The sequence below is a fragment of the Telmatherina bonti genome, assembly GCF_933228915.1.
Source record: "Telmatherina bonti genome assembly, chromosome: 22".
Lineage (NCBI taxonomy): Eukaryota > Metazoa > Chordata > Actinopteri > Atheriniformes > Telmatherinidae > Telmatherina > Telmatherina bonti.
The window spans coordinates 19615849-19634249 of record NC_136631.1 but is presented as its reverse complement, the minus strand read 5'-3'; the positions used below and the strand labels follow the sequence as shown (position 1 = coordinate 19634249).

Here is an 18401-nt window from a genome sequence, read left to right as displayed (position 1 = left end):
TTAGCACCACATCGCAAGGTTTTAGGACACGGTCATTGGTTAATCTTGGGACAGTGCATAGGCTACTGGACGGGGGATGGGAAGTTGCGCCTCTAAACATGGACACATATATTCGAGAGGTCAGATCACACCACCTTTTTAATCTGATGAGGGGGCAGTTTTATGGGAAGTGGTAGACAGCAGCAAGGGTAATTATGTAGCTTCCTACCCAATCCTCTCAGGCCACTGTCCTCCCTTTCTCCCCCGGTGTGACGGCGTGGAGGCTGACCTGCCACAGCGGTAGTCATTTTCAGAAGACATAGCGTCATTTGCTACAGTATCCTGTGCTGCTGCCGCTGCTGCAGCACCACGTGGGCGCAGGCTGGTATCAGCTTGTACCAGGCGAGGACAGGGGAAGGACTGGATCTGTCACAGTGCATCGGCTCTCAGGCAGTCGCATTCGCCTGCACTGTGCCTCTGCCTCGGCCCCTGCCACACTCCCACTCATTAATGGGCCCCGTCCTGACAACTGATCCTAATTGTCTTTGAACAGCTCTTCATGTATTATTGGTGCCTGACTGCCTTGGTTCATGTCAACAAGCCATGGGAAGTTGGGACAGGATAGCTGTAGCCATCGTCCCTCTATTTCTTTCACGTTACACGCACACAGTGTACAAACATGCAGATACACATAATTTGAACAGTATGTGTGTGTGTGTGGATGCAGTTTGATTTACTACTGTGATGATCTTTGTGGGACTTGGGGGTTCCACAAGAAGCTGAGGTCTCCAGTGATTGGACCACCGACATATATCACTCCAAAATATATTTAAAAAAATACACATCAAAAATATACTTTTTGTAAGAAGTATTATTTTATTTTATTTTGTTGAAAATATTCAGGAGGCATTGATGATATTTAAGTAATTGTAATAGTTTATAGTGTTTTGAACTTAAATTACATTTAATAAATGGTATATACCACTCCTTATTTTGAGAGGACTTATTGCTACGTTAGTGTGTGTGTGGGTGTGTATGTGTTTTAGAGCATCCTTATTTGCTTCTCACTTTGTCACGACTGATGAGCAGTGGAGGGGTGAATGGTTCAGAGAAATCAAGAAGGCATCTGAAAAGCGTCATGTAAAGATCCCACCACTGCAGACATGTGCCAAGACACTCGTACTATTACAATCGCAATCACAAACACTCAGTCAAAACACATCAATTATTTGTAGTCCCATGTGTGAATTATTACCCCATATCCAGCTATTTACTTCCCATTTCACCCCGCTATTTGAATACAGAAAAAAGAGAGGCGGATGGCATGACTTTTTATTTGTGGAATGAAATAACTGAATACCAGATGCATAGATAAAAAGCATAGCGGCGTGTCCTGTCCACTCCCATCACTGTCTGAGAGAGGAAAGATGTATGACCATCCCATTACTATGGTAACTAGCCACTATATTCAGAGCTGCCTGGGTGTGTTTCTTCCCTCTACAGTGACGAGAGGGCATGGCTGACAGGGCCTGCACAGACACAGTTAACACACACACTCAAAAACACACAGGGTGGATCTGATAGTGGTTTCTTGTGAAATCGACATGTTTTACAAATATAGACAGAACAGTGCGGGGACCAACACCTTCAAATGGTGATGTGTTGACATATTAATACAAATGTATCCAACAATTTACTTCTTTTAGATTAAAAAAAAATGCTGTAAGGATATTAATGAATACCTAATGGCAAGTAAGAGTAAACAAAATGTCTTAACATATATTGCAGAGTGTTTAGTCAGCACAGTAAAGATGTAAAAATAGTGCAAGCATGACTGATCATAGTGATAAACACAAGGCTTATAACTCAGCGTCCAACCCCATGTGGAAGTTAAAATAGCTAACAAGCAGCAGCTTCACCTGGCAGCTCCTCAGTACAGCACTTTGCTGTGGTTGGTGTATTTTAGAAAACTGCTGTTAAAGATGATTTCTGTAACAACTGCACCTGTGTTCCTGTGAATCTACAAATTTCTCAAATTAAATACAGCAGTCGGGGACTGGTCTGAAATTATTTCTACCGCCATGTGCAGCTGGGCTGCAGCATTTCCACCTTATCTCAATTTATAAGAACACTTTTAAGCTCTCCTATGGTTGACTAAGAAAAAAGTTCATTTCTGCATTTCTTATAGTTTTTAATTTAATTTAATATAGAAAAAAGTTTTTTTAAGTACTGACTTTTAATCTGGGTCATTCAGGTTTTAAATGCCGTTGTCATCAAAGCTTGATAGATAATATACAATCTCCTCTCTTTTCTTGAGATTGGTCAGCATGATGACTTCTGATACATATTTATTATTGATATTGCAGGTTCATAATGTAAAGGAATGTAAAGGTCTGCCCTGCGTGCATGGGTAAAGAATGAAGCTGAGATTTACTTAATAGATTATTCAATAGATTATTCAAGAAAATACAGACTACACAATATTTAATTCCTGTGAAAATTTTAGATGCGATGCACTGGCATAAATGCTAATATTTTCTATATTTGTCATCTTGGAATCAGTACATTTTAATAATATTAAATTGAATCAGTTTGCTATATTTCAAATATCTGTGATCTATGTTTTTTTTAAAAATGAATAAATAGATCCCAATTAGATTAGGATTTCTAATTTGAGGGATTTTTTTCCTTTTAGGTGTGTGTGTTAAATTTTTGTTTACACCTTGCAGTTGCGCTCAATTTTCCAGTATTTATTGACTCTATAATAATAGGAAAACACAATTTAAAAAAAAAATGTTTATAATGGCATTTTTATCAATTTCTTTCATTCATTTTCTTTAAGTCTATTTAAGGAATTTGTGTGTTGCAAATATTTTGAAAGAATAAAAATAAATAAATAAAAGTAGTCTTGAGGCTGTCTGGCCACCCAGTCTACAGTCTGAGCGTACATGTACACCATTATGTGATGCGTCGTTTTAAATGCAGCCATACTGCCATCTGTTGAAAAGAAGAGGAATAACATTCTCTTTTTTTTTTTTGTATGTCTCCACTCTCTGTGCCATTTTTCTGTCACATTCTTTTTGTCTATTCATACTCATACTATAATCTGTGAATATTAACCCACATGCTCTGTCTATTACATACTATAGAGCATCAACCAAGCATGAAGAGTGTGAATGTGTGTTTTTTCCTCATTTTCTGTGCCTCTACGAACACAAAGGACTTGTATTAGACCAATAGCCTAATTTTACAGATTAGTTATGAGCATTTACACTTTTTCATACAGACTGTGTTTCTTACTGAAAGAGAAACAGTTTACCAATCAGCTTTCCTTGAAAACTGACTGTTCAACTGTAAATGTAGTGCTTTTTCAGCTGATTATCTTATGTCTGACCAGGTTTAAACAAAAAAGAAGAAAAAAGTATATGTAAACAAATATAATTCAAATATATATATATGTGTGTGTGTGTGTGTGTGTGTGTGTGTGTATAAATATATGTATATATATATATATATATATATATATATATATATATATATATATATATATGTGTATATATATATATATATATATATATGTATATGTATATATGTATATACACACAAAGAGTGTGTGTCTGTGTATGAAAAGACAAGATGGTCACAGCTGGGAAGAGAGACAGAACGGGGGATGACGGTTGCAGTTTCAGCATCATTCAGTCAGACAACATGCCCCTCAGCTGAAACAGCGAGACCCTCCGCGATTCTCTCGAATTAGGGAGATTAGCGGGAAAGCGCATAATGCAGGATGATGGAATTTGTCATAATTTGCATTGTCCTGGAAAGATTCGGCTTGATAGAGCGATGCATGGAGGGGCTTGTCATGTCCCACGGGCAGGTCATAGAGGAAGCTTGGCAGAAATGATTTTTGCGATATGTGCATCAGTCGTAAAAGCCTCACAACCAATTTGTCAAAAAATGTGAGGTCGGGACAGTTGAAGGCAGCAGGGCATTTTGCCTAACGCAATGAAAAACCATGCCCCTCCATCACTCTTTATCCACAGCACAACTCTGGTGTGGCATACTACTCTACTGCAGCAGACAATTTCATTCCATCAGCTTTGGGTATTTGTTATGTTTTATTTGATCGTATATCTTCTTCTTTTTTTTTTTTTTAACATCATTATTGCAGCAGTAAATTTACCTAATAAAAACGCAAAAAAAATATCGCATGAAAATTTGTTGTATTTTATTGGATTTCTTTGTTTTAACGAAAGAAAGATTTATTTACTTGTTTATACATGCGTGTTGACTTTTAGCTATGTCTCTCTGGGCATTCAGCACACTGGCCCTTCTGACCTTGGTGATTGTATTGAGTGGCAGCTCCTGACCAGCATAAAGTTAACCAGAGCTGACGGGGCAGTATTACTGCTCTTCACAGTTGAATATCTATGGCACAGTTGAATATCTATGGCATAGGCAGGTTGGGGGAAGACATAGGAGAAAGAAAAGTACATAGCAAGCCTACAGAAAGAGGGGGAATTGGGAATGGGCACTGACCTCCCTAATGGAGTGCATGTCGCCTTTAAAATGGCTGTTTTTGGTTTACTAGTTTTGCTAAGTAATTACAAGTTTTAAACAACGACTACAATCTGTTATATGAGTTATGCACAGTGTTAGACCTTATATTTTCTTTTCCTTGTGCTCTTCATACGGCTATTTATGTCGCCATTTACGTAACACTGATGTTGTGTGACAGTTGAGCACACAGGGGTTAGGCTGGAGCACAAATGGGAAGTAAAAAAAAGAGATAGTGGGTAAAAAAGAGCAAATGAAAAAAAGGCAAATATCTGTCCCCCTTCCCATGAAACCCTAAATGAGAAGACTAACAAAGTAAAAAGGTTCTGTAGGAGAGAGAAGGTTGTGGTTCTCCTGAAAGGTTTGCATTTGTAGAAATGATGTGTCAGAAGAAGGCAGGATTTCCTCAGGGCACGGCACAACATGAGCCCATTTCTTATCATTTCCCATTCCCAGACGTGATCTGCTTTGAATTCACTAATGCTGAAAGAACCCCACAGACTTGAAGCCAGTTCAAGATGAAATCACAGCAACATCCCTGACAAACTGCCATCTACCACACAAGGATTAAGCAGTCCTTGCATATCAAATCCCAGCCAAAAAGCAGAAGCAACGTATGCACTTAAATATATACAAAAAAAAAACTTCAGTCTTACTTTGTGATCCCTACATTTTGAACTATTTTGAGATATTTTCCAACTCTGAAATGGAAAAAAAGAGAATTACTCATATAAAAATGTGCACATATTAAAACAGATGTGTGTGCATTACTGCATACTACGTAGACTTATAAGATTAATATGCTAATATTTTTAAAAAAATAATATATTATATTTACAGATGTTCAAAACATTTAAAGAACTTTTGAATTAAATAATCAGCATATTATGATGTTTTAGTTAATGTTGTTTGGCTGTTATGATGCTGCCATTACCCTTTAGCTTAGTTACATGGCTCCTTGCTGAAGGGAAAGTTACACCATATTAATCTAACCTATTTTACACTTTTGCATTATCATTTTCCTGTTTAAATTATGTATGAGGTCTCAATGGAGAGAAATGTGACCATTAGCATATCTGATAGGCACGGTGGAGCAGTTTTCCACCTCTCTCTGTCCTTGGAACCAGGCAGAAAAACCTGACTGTTCATCAATACCAGGTCATTTTATCCAACCCAGCCTAGTTCATCTACACCGTTCTGAAGCCTTGCTAATGATACTTGGAGACATCCTCAGCATGATCGGGGACCCAGAGGGCTGCAACACCAATGTGAATGTAGTCTAGCAGTGTCTGGTCCTCTCAAGAAGCCCTATGACAAAAATTGCAATTAGAAACACCTCAGACACACCAGTGCGAAATGAGACACTGTAAAGAGCAGACACGCCTGGGCACTTCATGATTACATTTACTTATGTTACTGTCTTCACCAAATGTCTATGATATTGGTGACCTTTGGACACATCGCTGGGTTCATTGGAAAAAACGTGATGTTTTAACCACTTGGTAAGAGTAGAGAAAATGTGAGGCAGAGATGTGTGTCTTACTACTATTAAAAAAAAATAGGAGTTTAAAATAAAGTTTTTAGCTCAGTTGTTCATTGACTGAATTTTTCTCTTTTTTACAGTTTGTTTTGGGGTCAAATTTTATTATATAATGAATACATTATTGTGATATGATATTTATATATTTCATAGGAGGGGACTGTGTGTTGACTGTGTTCGTTCAAACTCCCAACTTAGTCCAATCCTAATTAATGTTTGAATCAACTTTAGAAATTGTAACAGCAACTATCAGATAATAAAAATATGAAAAACAAAAATCAATCAACATGAGTGTGTTACATTTCTTTACTGTGCCCACCAGAATCGAGGACATTATCTCTTTTCTCTGTGGGCCGTTTAGACAGCCAAGGCTAGCTTTTGAAAAATACTTACCTTGTTAAAGAAAGTTTAATGTCATATGCAATTGTTTGACCCTTATTAATATTAAAGGTTTCCATCTTTGGCCTATTAAAAATGCATGTGGCATTGTGGTTGTTGATCACGTTTAGAACGCCCATGCAAATTGGACTGTCTTCCCTGTCAAGGCCTTAGATGAATAATGTAGTTGTGTTGTATATTCAGGGACACACCATTGACAGTCAATTAACAAGTTTGATTGGTGTGTGAACTCATTCTTTTGAACTGTTAATTTTATGTAAATAGTATTCACTCTCCCCTCTCCTCACTCTCTCCCCCACCCAGGATCAACACAGAAACCACAAAATCCCAGATCCCCCGATTCCACCTCCCACTAAGAGTAACCAGAGTGGGATCCTTAATAATTGATCATCACACACCTGCTTGGTAGACGCTATGGGAGTCTGCCTTTAACAGTCAAGGGGGCCCATGCTTGCACCTTTTGATATTCAAATTGACAAATGGTAGCTGGTCTTTATGAATTCAGGATGCAGCAAGCTCTTTTCATGGGGACAAGCTTGTTAAAAGATAGTGGCCACCCTCCCAACCTGACGGAGCTTTTCTTTGTTGGAGTAGATATGATGGCATTTGATGGCTCATAAATGGAATGCCAATGACAATTTGTTGTTGATATGTGGGAATCTGGCTTTTATGTTTAGCGGTTCTAGTAATGCAGGCTCCTGGGCAGATCATGCTTGCAGGTAAATGATCCTGTGATTGATTCAAATGGTTGAAAGCAGCAAGGGCCTTATCTCCCTCCTCTCTGCCCTCTCTCACTTGTCTCTTCCTCGTCTTCCCTCCATCTCTTGTCTCATCCACTGTCCCGGTAATTTGCAGTTGCAGAGATGGAAGCTGAAGCTTCATCAAAGCTGACAAGTGAACCCAGGAGCTAAGGATCATGGCAAACTCATTCGATTATGGAAATAGCAATGACAGTGTTTGCCCTCTAACCAAATACTTGCATGGCTGACATCTTGTTCTGCTAGTTTTCAATAGAATGCAGATTTCATTTAAGAAATAAATGTCTCACCTTTAAACAGTGGAAGGAATGGCTTTCCACTATCTGTGAGGGCTTCAGGATCTCTGATCTGATCAAGGGAAAAAATGTTTGTGTAAAAAAGAAGGAGGTTAAGAAGTTTGTTTTAGGAATGCCAAAACCTTTAGTTCACACTGACCCCAATAATCTTAGCTGAAATTCAAACCACTTGCCTGCAACTTTGCTAATCAGTAAAGGACCTTGTTCGTCTATCCATTGATCCTCCCTGGAGATCTGCATATGCGCATGGGTTTCTGCAATTTTGAAAGTATAAAAAGCACAAGTTTGCATTGTGCAGTTGTGAGTGTCCAGCGCTAACACTGTCCAAATCTTAAACACTGCTGAGCTGTTGGGTCTCTAAAGGCCTGACCTCCTTAATGCCATTCCTTATCCCTGCTACTCTCTCTGCATTAAGTACATGGATTTTTTTCTGCTTTCATTATTCCAGGAGCTTATTTCTAACAGAGGTATTTAAAAGAGAATTGAGCTTATTATCACTTGGTTAATTGTGCTTATGAATAACAGTGGTGCCACTAAAATGTATTTGCAGGCATCTAACAGAATACCTGCTTGTTTTACAAGTGTGAAATATGAGCTGTTGGTGATACGATGCTGGAAAATGGGAGGAATGGGACTTGCTAATTAATGTGCTGCCTATTAAACACAAGCTTATAATTGATGTTAATTTAATTATTACACCTTAGTGACAAGTGTGCTTTAGTTTCATAAACTGAAGTTTGATAACTTTCATAACATTCATTTTATAGGAAGTTTTGGAAGTTAATACTTTTTTTTTTTTTTTTGCAAGCAGTTTTCCCATATTATTTCTTGTTACTTATAATAACTTTACTGTTTTTATTTGTAAATTCTCTATTCCTGTTTGGCATTAGTGAAAAGCTCCTTCAAAAGCTGTTCACTCTGAAGTTGAAACTAAGTGTTGAGCACAAGTTAGTCAATAACTAAACTGATTGTGAATGTGTGACATGGATAAATTTAAGCCTTGGTTTTGACACTGACAACACCGTAAGCAGAAGTGGTTTTAGACCTATTTGTGGCTTGGCTTAAACAATAAAATACAGTCTAAACACTGATTTTGTCTTGACTAAAAATTCTAAAAAGAATATTGAATATAATCTCTGGACGTTCTAATCAAACATTTTTGGTTTCTGATTGGCACTATTTTAATTGACAGTTTTTTTCTCTTGGCCTCCTCTGGCCTGTTATCATACTGATGTTTGCATTTCATCGCAGCAGAGCCACAGGAATGCTAATTCTTACAGCACCCTTGTCTTTACTACAGTATCTTAATTCAAACTGCAACATGTCTTTTTTTTTTTTTTTTGCTCATATCTCCAGGTTGATGAGCTGGTGTTCTGTGCTGGTCAAATTGCTTTGGTCCCCTGCACCATGCAGTTGGTTAAGGCTGGCACCTACACACAGGCCCAGCTGTCCTTCAGCCACATGAAGAAGGTTCTGGAGGCTGTGATCAGCGGCTTGACGCTTGCTCATGTCGTCCAGGCCCATTGTTACACTACGAGGCACAAGGATATCGGAGTTATCAGAGCAGTTTGGGAAAGCATGCTGCTGAAGGCCATGGAGGACGAGAAGGTTAGCCACCACAGAGTTGGATTTTTGTTTATCAAATGTATAAGAATGGTGAAGCTGAACATTAATGTCAGTTTTATTATAGATGCAGAAGAAATATTGATCATACTTGTGCAATGTAACACCCGCATATGATGAGCACATATTTAATGGATTACAGGACAGAGAGAGATCCCTGCATCAAAGGGTAAGCAAGGGGGAAAGCTTGCTATGGAATGTGAGGTTTTCAGAGAGGCCTTTCAGAATTGTGTTTTCTAGTTGTGAAATAAGGGAATGTTCGCAACCCTCTCTGCCCCCCCTGAGACCCGAGCCCCTGCTACTGATATTTACCAGTGAGTGCACTCATGAAAAGTTGATGATGTGGGAAACGCTGGTGTCTTTGATAGTGTGGAGCTTGGCACAGAAGCAGATGTCTTCCTCAGAGCCTCCCTAATCCTTTGCCCCCACACACCATTTTGGAGCGGCGTTCAACTCTCAGAGCAGCTTATCCCCCCTCCTTACTCCTCTTCCCTGCCACCGCCTTCCACCCTTCCTTCCATTCTGCCGCCGTGGCTTACAACCCCTGCTCCGTACATCTAATAAGGGCTCTGGTCTCCCTTGGCAGCCCTTCTCCTCCCACAGTAATCTGTCTAACCATGGGAATAGGGCCTCGGGGAGAGAGGTAGGAGCCCACCTCCAACATGTGGCTTGGTGTAAGTGGTGAACAGTGTTAAAGACTGGGGGAGAGACTGTCAACTTTATGTCAGTTCGCAGCACAGTATAACGTCAAACTATATGTAAAATTCAAATGAAATTTAAAGCCAGTAATCATATTCGTACAGCTTCAACATGTTTGATAAGATATTTTGAATTCCAGAACATATACAAGACCTTTATCATTTAAGAGCTGGTGTCTCTGTGTTAATTTATTTGACACTTTTTGCCTCACTGCAACTCACAGTGGAATAGAAATCTTCAAAGCCTTCGCAGTGCTGTGCCAGTTTAGCATCCAGACTTAGTCAGCCAGATAGTGAGGCTAACTAAGGTCAAAGCTTTGGGAAGTGACAGGACTAAGTTTGTATGTGAGGTCAGTGAAGATGGACAACACTGTGTGTCTGTTGTGCCTCCTTGTAACCCATCATAATTATCAAAATATACATTTAACCCACCCAGGATTGCTACCAGGAGACGGCCCTTCCAAGTGCTTCACAGATTAACCAGCAATAATTGACAGCTCAGGGTCTCCATTGTAAACAGGTTTTATAACAGGGCCGGTTTAGGTGCTGGGTCACTAATCCGACCACACACACAGTCTTTGCTTTGTCTCTTCCAGATCTTATTCCAAATTTGGCCTCACACTTTGCCCTGTCTTCCAATTTGCTTGCAGATTTATAAAACACATCAGAAGAAATGCAGAAAGGAGAGTGTTCATTTTTTACATCGGAAAAACATTTTTATCAGATTTTGGGATTATAAAAAGCACTCCAATAGTTTTCTTTAACCCCTATTTGCACATATTTTTGTATTTGTATCGACAAATGTTAAGATACGTTGTAATTGAGTAAATATAATGTGGAAAATAGTTCACACCGAAGATAATGGATTCAAAATAAGACAGGAAGAGTTTGGAAAAACTACATAAACACACCAACAGTAATACATTTGATGAAAAAAAAAAAAAAAGCTTTATAGCTCAGTTATGGAAATCAAAAGAAATCCAGCTATAAAATGCTGGATTCCCTCAATGAATAGATTTAAAGAGAACCAGAAAACGCTGTGCAGATATCAGCCTTGTGAAGTTGGAATCAATGATAGAAATGCTTGGTTTGTCTGTGAAGCCACAGGGCCCCGTTTTTGTTGTGTGCTGATAATTTCTCCAATCAGGTGGATGAAGAAGCTTGCAAGGTTAATTGGGAGCATTCTGGAGTTGCTACATGTGTGAAATTGTATTTACGCTGCATTAAACCACAAAGAGCTTATTCGTCTTTGTGCACGCAAGTGTGTGCTCGAAAGGTTTGATAAACAGGGAGGTGATGATGTGGTGAGTCAATAAATGTTAAACGGACATCTCCTTGTGTAACAACACACTGAAAATAAATCCAGTTTCAATTGTACATTATGTATTTACTAAGAATAATTTCTTCTAACTTGCATAATTTGTGATTTAACAAAAATAGAGGAAACAAATCTTAAGCATTTGTTGTTGTTGTTTTTTTGTAATAAATGAATATGCAGGGTTGTTTTCTCAGCAAGTCAAACGGGAAAGCTTCATACTTTGAACTTTTCAAGTATGGCCACTGCTGTGATTAGAAAATGGCCTCATAATTACAAACTTATCTTCACCCCAGTGACACAGCCCTGCATGTTCCCTTTACAGAATCAATCTGGCAAGCATCAGAGAGAAATCTTTAGAGAAGAGAATAAATAGAGGCGCAAATAGGATGGGATATTATAGCAGACTGACAGCACGACAGTAAGTGCTGAGGCACAAGAACCACATGCTGAAGGCATCCTGCTGGGCAGGAAATGTAGGGGAACTGGCTAAGCGGTGCAGCCCCATCAGCTCCCTGCTGTTCGCCGCCTTTACACCACTTCCTTATTACCATGTTTACCGTTCAGCTTTCACGCCTCTCGGCCCTTCAACCTACCACACGCTCCAGGCACATGGACACAAGTTAGAAGGAGGAAAGTGGGGAGAGGGAAAACAAACATGAGGGGAAGCAGGTCACACCCCATCAGTGTAGAGAGCTGAGCACAGCAGATTCAGACTATATGCTTTTACCTGCTGCCTACAGAGTGAGAGAGGGGAATGGCTGCTTGCCCTACCAGCTGAAGTGGCATGAAGTAATGAGATGGATTACGGTAAGTGGCTGGTGAAGAGTGGAACACAGACCTACACACACACACACACACACACACACACACACACTCACTCTGCCACCTGCCAGGCCTCCCAACATGCCACTCCAGCACTCAGCTCCACCATATATCAAACTTTGTGTTTTATCGGATTAATTAAATTAATGACGTCTGATCATGAAGGAATGAAAGCATTCAACCCCTCCTCTTGTGAAAAAGCACACAGCAATAAAACCCGGACCACATATTCATCAGCATATAAAACAAACATGCACTTTCCCACTTTTGTACATTTAGAGTCAAGAGAAGTGCTAGATGAAATTCCAATGCAAAATTGTGGTAGATATATATAAAAAAAGGAATCAAATGTGAACTGATGTAACCTCATCCGACAACTCTTATAAAAAAGTCAGTAACTGTGCCATGGTAATAAAATCCTGCCAGAGGCTGGAGCACAGTGCTGAAGTCCTCGGATCTCCTTGCTTACTGTTGGTTGGGTAAAGTACCTCGGCACCAAAGGCCTGCAGGGTGGCCTTTAAGCCTGGCTGAGCAAGAACTCCCTGTCCTGTCACTCCTCTTCCCACTTTGCGCACTGTGTTGCATGCTGAATCACTATTGACAAGTGCAGGGGCAATTCCCTCTAGGAGAATACCTAGCCTGTGCCAGAAGTGCTAATATAACATTTATCAAAGCATTGGGCACGTATATGTCATTTTGTTTGACATGTGGACAAGTCTATGCTGACAAGGCTTTTGTTGTCTGCTGCTTCGATTATTATTGTTGATCACTGCAAACAAGCTGCCTTCAAAATCCGAGCGGTACAGAAATTGTAACCCCTTTACTCATTAAGGGCATCTTACTTTTTTTGCCTCCCCTCTTAAAGGTGTGAGGTTAGCTGTTGATACACTGATACATTTGCTTAAGTTTAATCTGAAGCTAAGTGGTGATTTAGTGAGTGGCAGTTTGGGTCATGACGAGTTTTTTTTTTTTTTAAGAAACAAAGAGGACAGCATCCACTTTTTTTTTTTCTTTTTTTTTTTTTTGTGAGTGAATACTGAAATAAAATGCAAGTAACCTGTTATTATTCTGCACTTACGAAGACGGGTGTAAGTGGATGAAAATTGATCCAGAAAATTGAAAAGGGGGTTAAGTGTTTTTGCCCTATCGACTCTGACTGAAATGACGGTTACATAAAACACTCATTTCTCTCCCATTAGCAGATGAAACCACGGCCAAGTATAAGGGAGCACACATTGTATGACTGCTGCAAGACATTTTGTTATGGCTAATGGCCAAGATAAAGATATTTTTGCATCTGTAGATAGTTGAGGCGCTGAATGGCACTATAACATGTCGAGAACGATCCTGCCGAGTAGGTGTGAAGTCATCTTGGATAGAACCTGTCAAGATGACAAATGCGGGTCAAAGTGAATTTATTTGTGTGTTTTATTTATGGTAACTGCAAACACTGTTCTTTCTGAATTGTTTGTACACTGTCATTACCAAGGGTCACTTCACAGTCTCCTGTTAATTGATAGCCTGTCAGCCTGTCAAGTAGAAAGCCTTTCTGACTCTTTTGTTTTCAACGGGCTTTACAATGTTGATGGCGTTTTGAATGTTTGTGTCCACAGCATGCGTCTCAGCAGGGGTGGGCCTATACATCTGATTGTTTACAGTGTGTTGCAGGAAAGGGTATATAATTTCCCATGTGGTTAATTTGAACACCGTCTGTTTGCATTGCAGGACTTTGTGTGGGAATCTGAGATCAAACTTGTGCCGTTATTGATCGTGGTGGTGCCAGCCTTACCTAAAGATGCAGCCGTTGAGCTCCATGTAACTGCAGTTAAGGATGAACCTGCCAGAAGAACTTCCTATCACATGACCACAAAGCTGGCATGTGGCTCCTTAGTGTGCCACCATGTCTTGTCTTCTGATGGCCAGAGTGGTTCACTTTCACTTTCCCTGGATTCCTTAAGTGAAAACCTGGACATAGCAACTGCAAAGTCTGTTACAGAAGAAGTTGTTGCCTCATTCTTGAAAGCAATGAAGATGATGGATGCTGAGCTGGTCCCACTGTGTGCCAGGGTCTTCTTCAAATGCAACCACTCAGCGGCACGGCAAATAGTTCAAGGTACGTCATGAAAAACGCTTCAGCTGATCAGCCATAACACGCTTGCTCATTTGGATCACTGTGTTTAACACGAGGCTGTTTTTTGTGTTTCTTGAGCTGTTTCCTGAACAGTGTTTTTGGAGGTGAGTGATTGGTTCTGTTGGAGGAAACCAGTGTCATGGGGGGTTTGCTTACTTTGCCAAATTTAAGAGATTGAGGTTTTGGATCCAGTGTTTCCCAATAGAACACAATCAATATTAATCAGTTGAAATATTGGCGTCTAAATGCTGTGCTGAGTTCTTACTGGTTTGTCCTTGACATTTTTTCACTTATTTATAAGATGTCATTTTTTTTAAATGCAACAGATTGGAGTCAAAGTACTCCTGCAAGTTAAACACATCAACTGTGTACAAATGAAAACAACATGACAGCCCATCTCACTCTACACTCTCGTTTCAAACAAAGTTTGAGCTAGCATTGGTTAAGTCAGCATAAAGTATTGAAGGAAACAGTCTCTCCAGAGGATCCCCTCTTCTTCCTGTGTTTAATTATTATGAGTCATTTGTTGTGTCTGCAGTGTGTACAGTAACCCAAGCAGCTGGCACACTCTTTTGTCATCATTACACTTTTATACACCACTCCCTGGATTCTAGGTTCTTGTCAAGGCGAACGTGGAATTGTATTTGTTTTATCCTGAGAGATGTTCTTTCTGAGAGAAAAGGGCAATGAGAACATCGATCACAGACTCTCAGTTGTCAAGTTCTCGTCGAAGCAGTCAATGAACATTTCTCCATCTTTGCCGAGGCTGCCGTCTTTTAGTCATTTTTAGCTCTGACGTAACTTAGATATACGTAGAATTATGGTTGCTGAAAATGACTGGGGAAAGGTCGGTGTGTTTTGATATGCATACAAGAGGTACAGTTATGTGTGTTATTATATTGGATGCTTGTTTGTCGTTTATTCATAACAGAAGGAAAAGAATTAAAACCAAAGTGTTTACATGTTTGAGCTATTTTTAAAATGTTTAAGATATTGGGCTTTTAACAAAATCGTGTCTTTGGTTAACGGCTACAAAATCTGCCACAATCTTGTCCCCTTAACATGTAGGTTTCTTTGATCAGAGACTTTACCAAATCTTTCCTTCGAACCATTTACTGAGTCATCATTGAGCTGAAATCTGTTACCTTGCAACGCCTCTACAACCAAGCCCTGCAAGCTTACCTGTAGGCGTTTTTATGGGTCACAGCAGATGCTCATTGGGTGATGAATCCAAAAAGTCAAAGGAGAAAAACTTAACACCTCTGGCGCTAGCAGTCACAGCCTCACCGCTGCTGCTGTCAGCGCACAGACGGACAACACTGGAGCAAAATGTGACTGCACACCCCCTCCTTCATTTGCTTGCTTTAGGATTCACAGCTGATAGACATGACATATGGTTCGAATGAAACCTTTAAACATCTTGTCTCAACTTGTTACTTACGACAGAAAGGATCTAGTAAAGATAGGCCCACACACCTCCAGAAAATTTCAAGTTTTAGGGACAGACCGAGAGTGCAAAACATTAACAGAGTAAATTCAAAATACATTTGTCATGAGAATATAAATGAGACAAAGTTAAAGTTTTATTTAATCTATTAAAATGGTAGCTGTCTTTTAGAAAATAAAATATTTCAAATAAACCTGAGTGAAAAGAAATAAATTGGTGATTAAATTAAAAAAAAAAAAAGAATAAATATTTGAAAACTTAACAATTATTTTGCAATGTTACCTCTTCATGTTTTTCTTATATTCCCTATATTGTTCTTTTAATCGGTATTAAGAATGTAAAATGTGTGAAATAGAGATGTGTGTAATGGTTATAATATGTATTACTCAATTAACAGTTGGCTAAAATAAAATATAAACCTATAAAAAGCAAAGGGGAATTGTAGTTTCGCAGTATTTTTGTGCAGCTTCCAGTTCACAAACCAACACTTGCATATAAAAGAAATGTGACTGATGGTTAATTAGTTAAATCTTGTTGAGACCTGCTGAAAAAGTTGAAAGTGTTGTTTCACTGCAGCTTCATAGCACATACTCACATCTGTAGCATATTCTCCTTGGACTAAAATTCTATGAGCCAACACTTACTAATTATTGTTTACTGGGCAATTTGGCCAGTTTGTAAGTTAGTGTAGCACAACTAAACACTAGTAGCTCTGGGCCTTGATCGCTGCTCAAAAGCCCTATAAATCCAACAGGAATTATCCATTCCACACAGGCAAAGCTTTTTTTCCCCATTCCCATCACAACCCTCTTAGTTCTGCGGCATATAACTTTTAGCATGAAGGGTAAATATTGTATAATTGTTTTATTTTGAATTCAGAGTTGTAACAGCAGATTTTCCTGGGATCTGGAGGAAAAGTTACTTAATGATCATGATGGATTCTTTAGTCTTAACCATGTGAATGTGATGGTTTTTTTAATTCTCCAGTGTCTTTCCTCTTAGCATGGCAGTTAAGCTTCCTGTGTTGCCCAAAGAGTGGTGGAAAGACTACTGAAGAGAGTCTGGACGTTAAATGAGAAATCTATATAAGATTTTAAATGTATTTTACCAAAGAATTTATAGAGATTGAAGGAATGCAGATTGCCTTCGCTCTCATTTTATTTGAAAAGAAAGAAAAATCAAAATTACATGGTCATTTATGTCACCTTCACCCCCTTTGTCTCTCTTTCATTCTTAAACAGATATCTTTGTGTTCAGGATCCAAAAGAGACTCAAAGAGAGAGTGCAATTATTTCCCATCTGGTGGTACAAAGATTAAAACGTTCTGACATAAAACAGGTTCGGTGCACAAGGTGTGATGAAGGGTGTGTTTCTTCTCTTAATAAAACTGTCCCCTGTCTGTGATCTCCGTTGCTCATTCAGTTGTCAGAGGATCCTGCTTCCAGTTGTGCTCTGATAACAGATATTTAGGCTTTTAATGCTCTCCAAAAACGCCTGTGTTCAGTGGGGATATTTTAAGCTGTAGTGCATATTAGCTAATTATGGTGCGGGGGCTCTTTGTATGGATGTTTGGCATGCTGTGTGTGCTTCAGACGAGAGCGAACGAGGCTTATTAAATTGTGCCAAACAGCTCTCGTAACCTCTTTGTCCTCATTTCACTTTCTGTAAGTTCACACAAATGTCACACTGTAGAAGTACAGTTATGGTAGACGTTAGTAAAAGAACACTAATTTGTTTGTCTACCGAGATCCAGATCACCACTGAGGAATTACAGTTTGATGTGCATTATATGAGACAGATGTCACCATCAATGTAACCCGACTGACATTTCTAATGGTGATGGTACAACTGTGATGCAGCAGGTTCTCCAGGATGTGTATCTTTATTTTGACCATGTCAGATTTGTGACCACACCCAAATCCCACTCAATATACTGTTCGAACAGAAGAAATCAGACTGGACAGTCAACCATGAGACACTTGTGACCAATTAGTGTATAGAGCACAAGAGGGAAGGGCCAACATCCCAGCTGGCTGCTGCTAAATAGACAGGCTGTCATCAGACATGGCTCTGAGACGGTCAATGAATTCTCAGTAGCCCATATAGTCCGGACACACGCTAACACGCACACTTACAAACATATGTCTCATCTGGCAGTCCCAACACAGCTTCCTAACATCCCAGCTCAACAGGAGCAGAAGATCCATTTAACTGGATACCCCCAACAAGCTCTTTACCAGTTCGAACTATATGTGTTTGTGTGTGTGTGTATCTTTGTACAAATGTGACAGGGGTGGTCTAGCGTTCAGTCCTCACTGACCATATGTTCACCCGGCAGGGAGGTGAATGGGCTGGGTGGTAAGAGGCTGCAATCTGCATTGCCAATAATTTCCAAATAAGTCTTTGGTCTCCAGTTGAAGGGTTAAGTGTAGCTCCAGTGCTGGACGAGCCCAGTGGGACAGTTATGTGAGTTAATAATGACTACACCCATTCTCCCCCCTCCATTTGTCTTGCAGGACTTAAAGAAAGTTTGGAAAAATCTTTAGCAGCCTCAAGTCCATCTGTGGCATTGATTCCTGTCCTGGACTTGCCAGACTCCAAGATCCTTCACCTTTCCTTCTGGCTCAGTTCATAGAAACATATCCACAGTCAACCACCTGATTCCAGCAAGCAACAGCACAGGGATTCAGCAAACATTTTCAAGACAAAGTACCTCTGACTCTCTGACGCATGGACTAGCAACCTCTCCACAGAGTACCCTGCCTGTTGCCTGGTGCTTGCTGGGATAGACTCCAGCTTCCCCTTGACCCATAATTGGACTAAGTGGTTAAAA

General features: G+C 39.6%; 2 protein-coding genes across 2 annotated transcripts in view; both read left to right on the top strand.

Annotated features, from left to right (window-relative positions):
* dph6 (diphthamine biosynthesis 6) overlaps positions 1-18203 on the top strand; it is a gene marked incomplete at its 3' end in the record, with an annotated part of 56613 nt that extends 38410 nt beyond the window's left edge. The window contains exons 13-15 of the mRNA XM_079262263.1: positions 8886-9137; positions 13716-14103; positions 18085-18203. Of these exons, the coding sequence (XP_079118389.1) occupies positions 8886-9137; positions 13716-14103; positions 18085-18203 (759 nt within the window). The remainder of the gene's footprint in view (positions 1-8885; positions 9138-13715; positions 14104-18084) is intronic.
* Positions 13963-18401, top strand: part of aqr (aquarius intron-binding spliceosomal factor) — a 54993-nt gene continuing 50554 nt past the window's right edge. The window contains exon 1 of the mRNA XM_079262261.1: positions 13963-14103. The gene's annotated coding sequence lies outside the window, so the exon portion shown is untranslated. The remainder of the gene's footprint in view (positions 14104-18401) is intronic.